Here is a 13,162-nt window from a genome sequence, read left to right as displayed (position 1 = left end):
ATTAAGCCCTGTTAGCCGATGAGAGTTCATAGTTTCCCCACCGGGTAAACATTGAAAACCTTTTACCCGCGGCTGTTGGCGATTCCTACTGCGTGCTCAAGTGCCTATCTATTGACTGTCTACTGTAAAATTATTTTAAATTGCTTTTCCACGTCGAAGAGTCGTAGCGTGCACCGGGGGGAGCGCTTCGGTTGCACAAGTCGGAAATTTCCGTGTAAAACAATTCATTTTTATTAATCGTACTAAAGTTTCGTTTTTTATCTCGATCAAAGGGTGGTTAATAATTGCTCGATTTTAATTAGGCCCGTGAAAATTGCGTGCTCCGACTCCGTTAGGTACGCGACGTCGCCGCCTACACAGCATATTTTAAGCTTATAAAACAGCTCGAATTTAATTATTTTGCGCGATATTAGGTATGAAATATGACAGTAGACTTTACTTAGGATTCATTGTACATACAGGAGAATATTGTGTTATTTTAAAGCATATACTTCGCTGCGTCATACGTTTTATATACCTAGTCAGGTCATAAATTCTGTCACATGTTGAATGTAAAATAATTGAAACAAGTTTATTCATTATGTAACCATTCATATACCAAAATGAACTTAACAAAACATAGATTCTTATGACACTAAAGTTTATTCAAAATGACCTCCGTGATTTTGAATACAGGCCTTCAATCTGCGCGGCCAGTCGTCTATCGCAGCACGAACGAGGTCCATGTCAATATCGGCGGCTGCCTTAATCAAGGATGCCTTGAGTGACTCCAAATTGGGATGAGGCTTTGAGCACGCCTTTTCCTCCAAGTGTTGCCATATCTTGTAATCTAACGGATTCAAATCTGGACTGGAGGAGGGCCAGTCTTCGTGCCGGATGAAGTCGATTTCACGCGCCGCCAGCCAGTCTTGTGTGCTCTTCGCTCTATGAGCTGGCGCCGAATCTTGTTGGAATACCCAGTGCCTGTTATTGAACATGGTATGAGAAACAGGTTCCACAAGGTTCGTCAGGACTGTATTTTGATACACAACTGCATTCGTTTTTGCACCTTTCTCACAAAAATGTACCTCTGTTAAGCCCCAATAAGAAACTCCCAACCATACCATGAGCGAGGATGGATAATGACCTCGTTGGACACGCGGAATACGGTTGCTCGCTTCTTCACTACTGTGTGCGTACACCTTATCATTTTGTTTGTTGTAGCTCTCTTCTACGATAAAAATTTTTTCATCCAAAAAAAGAATTTCCCGATATTTTTTTCCCGCGTACCGCTTCAATAAAGCGCGGCATCTCTTCAGTCTCAGGTCCATTAGACGAGCATTCAAACGATGTCCTGTTTTTCTTCGATATGCCCGAAGCCCTAAGTCTTCATTTAACACCCTTTTCACCGTGGTTCTGCTTAACCCTATCTGAAGGGCCAACAGTTTCTGCTTACGTTTGGGATTTCTTTGAAATCGTGCCTTCACAGCTTTTATCACTGCTGGAGTCCTAACAGACCGAGGGCGACCACTTCTTGACCTGTCATCTACACTAGAGTCTTCATTGTATCGTTTGATGGTACGATAAACGAATCTTTTGGTTATATTCAAATTTTTCAGTATGTTAAAAATTTGAATTGGCGCGTAACCGCAACGATGCAACGCAATAACTGCAACACGGTCTTCTTTAAGCGTCCACTCCATATTTTAAAATTAGTAAAATTCTAAAAGTGTACATTTTTATTTTCATGAACAATTCGAAATTCGAATTCAATAAACTTTTTTGTGGCCAGCATTCTAAAAGAAAAGTTTTTACTGTGTGACCATATTTATGACCTGACTAGGTATATAAATAGATAGTTTTTTTATTACTTAGATGGGTGGACGAGTTCACAGCCCATCTAGCATTAAGTGGTTACTGGAGCCCATAGACATCTACGACGCAAATGCGCCACCCACCCACTAAGGTCTCAGTATAGTTACAACAGCTACCCCACCCTTCAAACCGAAACGCATTACTGCTTCACGGCAGAAATATGCAGGTGCGAGCTCACAAGAGGTCCTACTGCCAGTAATTACGCCAATTATAATTTTGATGGTTCGATTTTTTTACATGATGTTATTCCTTCACTGTGGAAGTCAATCGTGAACATTTGTTAAGTATGTACGTATTTCATTAGAAAAATTGACACCCGCCTGTGGGATTGGAACACCGCTGCATCGCTAGATACGAATGCACCGGACGTCTTATCTTTTAGGCCACGATGACTTCATAGATTTAATTAGAATGCAATAAATAAATACAGATTTTAGGTAAGTATGTGCTTATGTTATTTTAATCATATGTTCTACATACACAAAATAAATAAAAAATTGTTAAGCACTTAATTTTATCATAAATGACACACCATCCATCACATCACTTTCTCCAAAATGGCTAGTACTAGCGGTTTTTCTTCTTCTTAGTCGCATACTTCATCGCTGAAGGTCGTGTCCCTGAAAGCCCTTCGTGGCTCTTTGTACCATTTCCTTCGGTTTTCAGCTTCTCTCAGGACGGTCGCAACAAAGAGTCCAGTGAGCGCAGTTATCTGATCTGACCAACGGTTTGGCGGCCGGCCGGCGGGTCTTTTCCCTTCTACCTTGTCAACCACAGAAAATGATTAAGTAATTTTTCAAAGTTGTCTGGTGGCCACCGAGCAATGTGACCAAAGTAACCAAGAATCTTTCGGAAGCAAATCGTAAACAGTCTCATTTCTACACAAGTTGCTAGTACTAGCCGTAGGAACTTTATATTCATCATCATTATATGTGTTAAGATCGAAATAATCAGCATATTCGGTTTCCGATATGCGATCTTCATTCATTAACCAATTTAAATCAATTAATTTCAATCAAGTGATGTTATTTCTTATTTTATCAGTATTATTGTTTTACTTTATTACCTAACACTGTATATATTTTCATTTTGAGAATGAAGTTTAAAATATTATATTATCAGAATTTACTAATAATACCTAAGTTGACAAATACTTACCAAAAAAATATAAATTTAATGAGATTGAAAAAATGTGTGACTAATAAAATTAGACGAAAGTGTAGTTTGCTGCAATGACGCGCGTGCACAACACAGGGAACCAATCACAACGGGCGGCATGTGACGCGACGCGGGAAGATCCAATCACGTAATCAATATGGCCGGCGCCACTTCCACCCCTTGCTTCCTTCCCCCAAATAGACCCAAAAATGGACTTCTGTGCTTGTCTATGTCAGAGCTCAAGACTCATGCCAATTATTATATCACGGGTTATTAAATGAAAAGGGAAAAATAAACAAATTCACAGCCATGAAATATCAGAGCCTAAAGTATTATACAATTAATACACAATCAAACAATTAGATGTTATACAGCTTCAGAGTGTAAAGTTCGGGGCAAAGCACATTGCCGTTGGGTTGGCCTTAAAATATGGTGAGTCCAACGCGTTCAATTCTCGACGTATCTCGTAAACCGCGAAAGATACTGTCCAGAGACTCGGCAATGTGCATTGAATCAGCACAATTGTGCAGTATATCGGACTTATGTTGCACAAAAGATGGAAATTGAAAATAATTATATAAAAATAGAATTAAATGAATTTTGATTCTGGTAATTGTTGTCCGGTAAAATTGGTTTTGTAAATTTATTTATTCAATGGCCTTTAACAACGGACTATTCGAATAGATTAGAATAGAAACAATAATTTAAGCAGAACAATATAATTAGATATTAACACAAATTAGGTATATAAAATGTATAATAATATGTTTAAAACATTTTCTTTGTTCATATTGTATCTATGGTTTGTGGTGTAGTAATTGGAAATAGTTAAGTTTACTCTGTATTTACACTATTTACAGAATTGTACTAGACACATTGTTCTATATCGTCTTGGCCTTAAAGGATAAGACGCCCGGTATCGAACGATGGACTATGCCGGTGTTCAAATAACGCGGATAATTATGATTTTCTAAGGAAATACGTACAAACTTAACGAATGGCTTCCCCGATGAAGGACTAAAATCGTGTAATAACTGGCAATAAAATAAAATTTGCGTAATTACCATACGATTGGGACATAAGCCTGAAATCTCAAGGCGGTTTGCGACATTCGCGTTGTAGTTTCTATGGCCTCATTTAACCACTTAACATTGGATGGGCCGAGAGCTCGTTCAGTCGTCTAAGCAATAAAAAATCTTTTTGTCACGGTTTAAGTTTCATCTTTTAATAAATATAATAATCCAACATTACAACAATTATTTTTAATCCAACGCGGCGCCACTAAGCGTCGTATCTTTCAATATCCGTACGGAAATAACACATTACGAGAATGTCAACTGCTTATTTAATATTAAACTTAATATATGGAGTTCGAATTCTCACGGGAATCGGGAATAAAACTGTGTTCGTGCGGTCAATAGCTATACGCGTCAGAATTTATTGCATTTTGTGTTACAACAAAGATGCAACGTTTTACGTTTTAAGTAAAACTGAAAAAGTGGTATTTTATGATCTATTCCTGCAGATAAAGCATACGTTTGTATCCACTTGAAGGGCTAGGTAGCTTTTATTTTACTATAGAATACAGGGGAATGAATCGAAAGAAACTTGAAGCTGGTTTCATGCATATACAATAAAAAATAGCAGTACATCTGCTTACGCTTTGATGGCATTTCGTGCATGAAGTGATTCAAATCCAATTTTTTCAATTCAAATTTACTGGTGGTAAGACCTCTTGTGAGTCCGCGCGGGTAGGTACCACCACCCTGCCTATTTCTGCCGTGAAGCAGTAATGCGTTTCGGTTTGAAGGGCGGGGTAGCCGTTGTAACTATACTGAGACCTTAGAACTTATATCTCAAGGTGGGTGGCGCATTCACATTGTAGATGTCTATGGGCTCCAGTAACCACTTAACACCAGGTGGGCTGTGAGCTCGTCCACCCATATAAGCAATAAAAAAATAAAAAAAATCCTCGTGATTGCTCTGTCAAAAGCCGCATCACATGCCGCATCACATGCAAACAAAAATAATTGAGTATAGTACAAAACAAAGAACAGTTTTAAAAAAAAATAAACATAAAAATAATACTGTTTTTCAAAACTGTTTTAATAATCTCTTTTCAGCGCGAACCAGCGAGTCTGCGCGATGTTTACCGCGCACAAGCTTCCAACTTAATTACAGAGAAGCCTTCGGGAGTTAATTAAGTTAGGGACTTATCGTACATTGTGCCTTCTCTGCCCCCATTCGTAGGATAGGAAAACTGTTTGTCTCGTTTGTACTAATCGATTCGCGAAAATATTACGACAACAACGGAGCTGGAGGCATTTAATTGAAACATTGTGTTCTCGTGTAGTCGACAGTTAATGTTATTAAATGTGGACAGTTAATATAGTAGTTGGTACAGTAGCTTAGTGGCTTGATACTGTACTCAAAGCAGAAGAATTGCGATTAATATTAGATCTTCCAGGTGCTGTTTTATTCTTCCGAACTTCAGCGGACCAATACAACGGCATATCAAACGTATCTTGAGCAAATCCTCAACGCGTTTATCAAATATCTTTTATTCACGACGGCTATAGGTTTTTACGACATTACTATTCATCAAACTTACTATACTTTACAAGCTAAAAGAAAAGAAGAAAAGAAGATAAAAAAGCATCAAAACAATTAGCAAAAGAAAAAAAAGACTAACTCCCTGGCAGAACTCTGAATTGTCGACGTAATAATAAATAAAGATCAAAATGTATAATATATACAAATTGCGATATCGTAATTGAATTACTAAACACTATCTCCATAAATCATAAGAGCATAGAACAAGAATAATCGGAAAGCTGTGCAACGGAAATGAAATAGCAGATATACAGATCAAAAAGAAAATATTTTTTCCATATTAGTAGTAGGGTTTAGCTAAAATTAAAACTTTACGACTTCATGAGAATTATTTATGAATTATGACGCAACTTTGTAGTCTGACCAATAAAATTAGTGTTTCACAACTCCCATGTTTTTACAGCTGACAATTTCAAAACATTAGAATAAACCTTTATAGTTCTAATTGTAAAACACATGTAGTTAAAATATTAAATTATTTTCATAATTTCCAACGTTTAGCACGTACTAAGCATTCTTGTTTTGTGTTTTATGACGAGAACCTTATCAAAATCAGAAGAAATATTGAATTCCACTGAATTGTGTTAGGACGTATTGTGATTACACAAGAGAAACATTTCGTGTTTATCTTTGAATGAAAATACAATTGAAACTTCGAAATCAAGCCGGACGAGCGTAATTCACATTGTGTTGCAGTGTTTCTTTTGCTATTTAGAAATTCAAAATTGACACCAAAAGAATGAAAAAAAAATTGATTTCAATGAATACATAACTTGCTTCTCCGTTGCAAAAGGTAAAAAATATATAATAGGAAAAGATAAAACAGTTACGTACTGTATTTTACTGTGTGTGACAATGTCAATGTCTGTTGTCTTTCTTTCTTTTCACGTTTCTCTTGTCTGTTTCTCAACCGACCCTCTTTTTAATACGCTTTTTTGTACCTATTTTGAGAATGGACTTTTGAATTAAAATTAACTTTTTTTCGAAATTTTAATAGTAACTCATAATAGTTTAAAAAAAAATAGAATTAATCTATATTTTTTCAGTGATTATAATCGAATGTCGATCATTGGGTGAACAGTATTGTAAATAAATTCGTTAGAATTTCTTTTTTAACATCCAAACTATATTTACATTTTCTGTATTTATATTACAACTTGTATATTTCTTAGATTAAGCTTTTGTGATTGCCTACAATATCGTGACATCGAATTATAGACGCAGAATATCGATTTAATTTTAAAATTTACCGAAATTTATATTTCGTTCGCTCATGCGCCACAATTTTGCCTTAACCGAAGTGAAGAATTCAGGTTTTTCTAATTTAAAAAAGTTTTATATAAACACTAAAATCCACTGTGATGCTGTCGATGCCTTTATTACCATGGGTTCATATTTTAATTGACAGGAAAAAAAATACTTATCTATCTGTAGGTAAAGACCTTATATATTCATATCTTACTGGTGGTAGGATAGATTGAGAGCCCAAACGGGTAGGCAATACCCGCCCTGCCTATATCTGCCGTGAAGCAGCAATGCATTTTGGTTTGAAGGGTGGAGTTGACGTTATCTATATATATAAAAATGAATTGCTGTTCGTTAGTCTAGCTAAAACTCGAGAACGGCTAGACCGATTTGGCTAATTTTTGTCTGAAATTATTTGTGGAAGTCCAGAGAAGGTTTAAAAGGTAGATAAATATGAAAATGCTCGGAATTAAATAAAAATAACAATTTTGTTTTTCCTTTGATGTGTCCCCCGTCGGACGGATTCCTTTTGTTTGTTTTAAGTTTATTTTATACAAAAGCTTAGGTCTTTTATTTATGGATTGATGCACTACGAAGTCTGCCGGGTCAGCTAGTTATACTATAAAACAGAGTAATACCGCGGGTCGACAAGACAAGTTAATAAATTAGAAGAGCATTTCTAAAATCACTTCGGAGGCAATAAATAAATCGACGAGTATATTGTCAAGACTCCGAATTCTTGGTTAGCATTCTTGAAATATTTTTTTTTATAATTAGTCACACGTTGCTTTCATCTCAAAGCGTACCTCCCCCCATCTTCGAAGTCCCCGAGGACACCAAGTTTAGCCGAGACTCGCCGTGGCGCCGTTCCATTCTTGAATTACTTTTTGCTCAAGAAGTACTTACTACGTTCCGTTTCGAATTATGTCAAATAAGAATAATGTTTACTGAATTTAAAGAGGCCTTAATTTCAAAAAGGACTTTCTCCTAGTGCTCAAGTATGGCCTAGGTCACCAGCTTAAAACTGAAGCTTTATTGTATAGGAGGTGTTATTTAATTACATTATGTTATTAACATTAGGTTATTTTAAAAAAGATAACTAGATTTATGAATGTGGTTAGGGATTAATCAACTATTGTGTTGTTGATTGAAGGTAATTGATTGCATTTTATATATTCAGAACACTTTTTGCTGTCCGATTGCCATATTCCTTGTCTTCTGAAGAACGTGGATTATTAGAACACTGTCCCAAGATTAGTACCCCAAAATTTAAAGGGCGTTTCAGATATAATAAACTAGAAGTCTCGAAGGAACCAATTCTAAACTATTCGTAATGAGATCATTTACCAACTCTAAACATACCAAAAAACGGAACACGAAATAACCGAATAGACGAATCAGTTCCGAATGAAATCACTTATAATTTCGATAGAAGGTCGGCGGTTTTCAACAACATTAAATATTAATACTTATATTTGTATCATCATTGTACAAGTAATTGGTAACAATAATAATCATAAACAAATAACTAAACAGAATACAGTAAATTATAAACTATAAGTCAACAAAAATTATATAAATAGGGCAGAATGAGTTAATGAGCAACCTGATGTTAATTAAATCACTGGTGAAGTTCTAGAAGTCTGTCCCTCGCACCTAGTCTGTTTAAATAAATATAATTGGGAGTATAACAATTGATTGAGCATGTTTGTAATAGTCACGCGAACTTGATCACTTAAATAAAACGGAAGACTATTTTCTAAAGATTTTTAAATAAAGCCGTACTCGCTATGATGAAGCACGATTATAATTCTGTGTGTTTTGGTGGAAGTGGGGATGGCGGGCGGGGTATACGGTAATATTTCTCGTAGATGCCATCCCAAAACTTCACTCTCTCTTCTGCCAAGGTATCCTTTAGTTCTATTTTGTTTCCTAGAGACATATACGGTGAAAGATCCTTATTAATAGATGGCCATTTCGGTAAAGATGAGCCTTCCGGAACTGGTTTGCTGGAACATGCAATTTTTATTATGAATTATGGGACGCATTAGATTATCTATGAACTTATAGATATATTACAATTCAATTTATGGAACATCGTAAATTAAATTAATGACATTTTAATTTATACTAGAGGTCCCGCAGTAGTCGAAATTCGACTATAATTAATTGGAATTGTAAGTTTGTACACTATTATGATTGTATTTTATACTTCTATAATCACAAATTTCGCCAAGGGTGCACTATAAAAAATATTAACAAAGACAAACAATATTTAATCTATTCTCAATTTGACCACAGACGTCAAGAACAAAAGTTTGACAATAAATAGTATGCATGCGTGTTGCGTCAAACACATGGTATGTAGTGTGTGTAATTTTTTCTTTATTGATTTAATGTAACTTTTATGCGTTTTTTTTTTAAATATTAGCATTGTGCACTTCTTCTCTATATTTTCTATAAGTGTGGAAAATTTCATACTCCTCCGTCCGCGCAATTTTCGTAAAAAGGGATACAAAGTTTTTGCTTCACGTATTAATATATAGATTTATTTCATCACGAGATCAAAATGTCAAACTATATTTTAATCATAATGTGTAATATGATAAATATTGCTAATTAGTATGAATTATTTCATTCAAATGGGTGGGGATTGTGGTTTTTTTTATTTATTTATTTTTTTAATTCAATGCGGTCCCCTGTTTTTTAATAAAGAGTAATGGACGGCATGCATTACTATTCATCCGGTTTGAACGTTACTATTTCTGAATAAATTAAAAAGATTTTACCACAACCATTTGTCTTAATCGCGATAATCATTTTCAAACGGGGTCTGTCTACGATCGTTTCACAAGCTCTACACATTATAATCTATACTAATATTATAAAGAGGAAAGATTTGTTTGTTTGTTTGTTTCGAATAGGCTCCGAAACTACTGGACCGATTTGAAAAATTATTTTTCCATTAGAAGCCGACATTGTCCCTGATGAACATAGGCTACTTTTTTTATTTTTTTTTAATTTTTTTTTTTTGGTTTCATGTGTGTTTTAATGTTTCCGAAGCTAAGCGAGGGCGGGTCGCTAGTGCTCTAATAAATCGAACTCACCCTGTTGTTATGAAATTATTCCACAACGTTCTCATTGTCTTTCTCATTTCTCTATATTCTTCAGTATCCACTACATCTTCTCTGGCCGCTATAGCAGGTCCATCCACTACTGCCATTGTTTGTGCACAGTGATTCGCTCCGCGGACATCCGTATGCGGCACCACCGGAACATTTTCATCAACAAAAGAATATTCATACAAATATACTTGATCGTGACCAGCCTCTGTTAGTAATTTAATAGATCTAAGGGCTGGTGTCATGAATATAACATCACTAAAATAGTTCACATAATTCAAAACGCCATCAGTGTTCACTGAACGATCACCAAAATAGAATTCTTTGATAATTTTCGCTACTTTCTTCTTTTGGCTTTCGTTTTTGAAGTGCAAATCAGCAGGGAGGAAATCCGAAAATCGTTTATTCATTTTTGTCTTCCACTCGTCAAAGAGATCTATACGCATGAGGCCTTCCATGTTGGCAAAGCCAATTAGCATAGGTACTTTTGGGTACTGTTTATTTTGTAGAAGGTTAATTGGAGCATCATCAAGTATTATTTCCTCTCCGACATCACGTTCGACGCAAGGTACAAACATAAACGTTGAGTCAGGTCTATCTATAAATGCATCGGAAGTTAATTTTTGGTACGATGCTGTTTTGTAAAACTCTTCTAAAGCGTATATGTCATCAAACCTTTCAAACTTCAGTTGTTTAGCGTAATCTTTAGCATTTTTTAATGGATCTAATTGGACCGCGAACGGTGCTAAATTCGATCCACTCTCAAGAATGATCTTGTGAAACAGACCTCGTACCGATTTTGAGAGCAACAACAAATCCACTGCTGCAGATCCTGCGCTGTATCCTATCAGCGTAACGTCATCTGGGTTTCCACCGAAGCTGCCAATATTTCTGTTGACCCAGCGCAATAATGCCACTTGATCTTTCAATCCAGCGTTGCCTGGAGCGTCTTCAGTGCCCAGGCACAAAAACCCGTGTACGCCGAGACGATAATTAAAGTCAACAACTATTACTTTATTAATCCTCATAAGCTCTTTAAGTTCGACCCAATTGCCGTATCCTATTTGAAAAGCTCCTCCGTGAACGGCGACCACCACAGGCAAGTTCTTTTCCTCCGTGTCCGGGACGAACACATTTACGATAAGGCAATTTTCTTGTTGCGTTAAATTGCTATGTACTGGTCCAAGGGGCGTCTGTGGGCAAATGACGCCTTTATCTACTGCTTCGAAAGTGTTCAGCCACACCGGTGGTGGAAGCGGCGCCTGAGAAAGAAATAGTTTGTTAATAGTATATTGTGCACCAAGGGAGATAAGTTGGACATTTCCTCCCGCGGGATGAGTTGTCCTACTTTTTTCCCGCGGTGCATATACTATTTTTTCTCCTACCAGGCCGAAAGTTCGACATTGTAAAAAACTTAGCACCCGTGGAGTGCTGAGCCGGAGTCCAGGAGCGAAGCCCCGGTGGGCTCCAGGGGTGAAGCCCTGGCGGGGTGTGGGGGGTCGGAGCCCCCCCACTCACTGTTTTTTAATTTTTAAATAAACTACTACTAATGGAATAAGAACTGTCTGATGAACTCATCTTTGTTTAATACTTCGCTATTAAATTTTATTGCCTTTTGTTTATTTAACTTTTACACTAAACACAATATTGCAAATTACCCGAGCACAACAATGGCGGAGAATTTTAGGTGCGTGAGAGCAGACGTGAACATTAACGCGCAAGCGTACTTGCCAGTACCCAGGGAGGAAAAGTTAGACTTTCTTTCCCTGTATAGCGGGTCGAAAACTGAACTTTCGGCGTAGCTAGGAGAAAACACTAATATTTATTGGAACGGAGTTCCTTATCACACCTTTTGTTTGAAACCGAAACAAGGAATAATGCAAAACGACACCAAAAACCGACGTATTTTTGCAGGGATTTTTGAGGCACTTCCCTTAGGATCACTTAGGAAACTGAATCTTTTCTATCAATTTGCTATTTGTCAATTTTTTTGAATTTTTTTTTACAAATATCCCACAAATTTTCCAGTAAACTGTTTTTGCTTTCTTTCACATTTGATTTGTTTCATTATTTAATATTGTTTTTTTTTTAAATCATTACTTAATACAAACAAAAAAAACTATAGAAAGATCAAACTAAATTAAAACCGGGTGTTCTGAAGGTACCTCTTTCTTTTTTGAAACTTACATCTTAATTTACACCCTACTAAATTTAAATTAGAAAAACTCAATAATTCGGTGCTATTACAAATTTGATAGGCGTTTTTGTTCAAAAAAAATATTCATTGACATACATCTTACATAAAATATTTCCAACCAAACACTATTCAAATCTTAGCTATCTATAATATTAGTTAGTATCAAGCAAACTTTAACTACCATTTGCTAAATATAGTAAAATAATTCTATTCTGATTTTAGTCCTTGATTCACTTTGCAACCAGTACACAAGTTGACAATAAAGAGTTTCGAATGGTAAACCGTTGACGTCGCCCAAAGCACGTCATTACGGATCCTCCTGATCCATTAACGGTGCTTTCAGGCACCACAAGCACCGGTCTCCGTCCTCGTCAAACCCGCCGCTTGCGACGAAGGGCTCGACGAGCGAATTAACCCATAGACTAGACAGCCCACTGAGTTTCTCGCCGGATCTTCTCAGTGGGTCACGTTTCCGAACCGGTGGTAGATTCTGCGAAGCACTGCTCTTGTTAGGGTCAGTGTTAGCAACACTCCGGTTTGAGCCCCGTGAGCTCACCTACACACGTTAGGGCGAAGCTGAAATAGCCTCTCAAGGCTATCAGCATAGGTTAAAAAAAAAAGTGTTTTCAAATTATTAACCTCACCTTGAATCGCGCCGTTCCGCTTGGAGCCGTAGCATAGGGTATATTATAAAAAGCAAACAGATCACCTTCGGGATCCCTATACCCCTTCACGGTTCCTTGAGATATTTTGACTTCTCTTGAATCGGTGCTATCTGGCCTTACGCTAGCCAAAATAGCACATAAACTTAAACACGTGCTCCACCACATCGCAACGTACTTATGTACAATGCTGAACCTATCGTGTTTTACATTTGAGCAACCGGACTACTAACTTACAATGATAATTGTTATCTTCTCTGTGTAATAGCATGATAAATAATAATAGATAAATTATATCTTGGTAGATAGTA

At 36.5% G+C, this 13,162-nt stretch overlaps 1 protein-coding gene across 1 annotated transcript; it reads right to left on the bottom strand.

Moving 5' to 3' along the window:
* Window positions 1–8,271: 8,271 nt before the first annotated feature.
* Window positions 8,272–13,110, bottom strand: LOC101737532 (esterase FE4). Its single transcript, XM_004924554.5, has 3 exons — window positions 12,834–13,110; window positions 9,978–11,254; window positions 8,272–8,879 (listed from the first exon to the last, which is right to left on the bottom strand). The coding sequence occupies exons 1-3, from the start codon at window positions 13,017–13,019 to the stop codon at window positions 8,675–8,677; spliced, it is 1,668 nt and encodes a 555-aa protein (XP_004924611.1). The 5' UTR covers window positions 13,020–13,110; the 3' UTR covers window positions 8,272–8,674.
* Window positions 13,111–13,162: the final 52 nt, after the last annotated feature.

Source organism: Bombyx mori, chromosome 15 (assembly GCF_030269925.1).
Source record: "Bombyx mori chromosome 15, ASM3026992v2".
Taxonomy (NCBI): domain Eukaryota; kingdom Metazoa; phylum Arthropoda; class Insecta; order Lepidoptera; family Bombycidae; genus Bombyx; species Bombyx mori.
The sequence above is the reverse complement of the archived record's forward strand: the minus strand, read 5'-3'. Positions and strand labels throughout refer to the sequence as shown.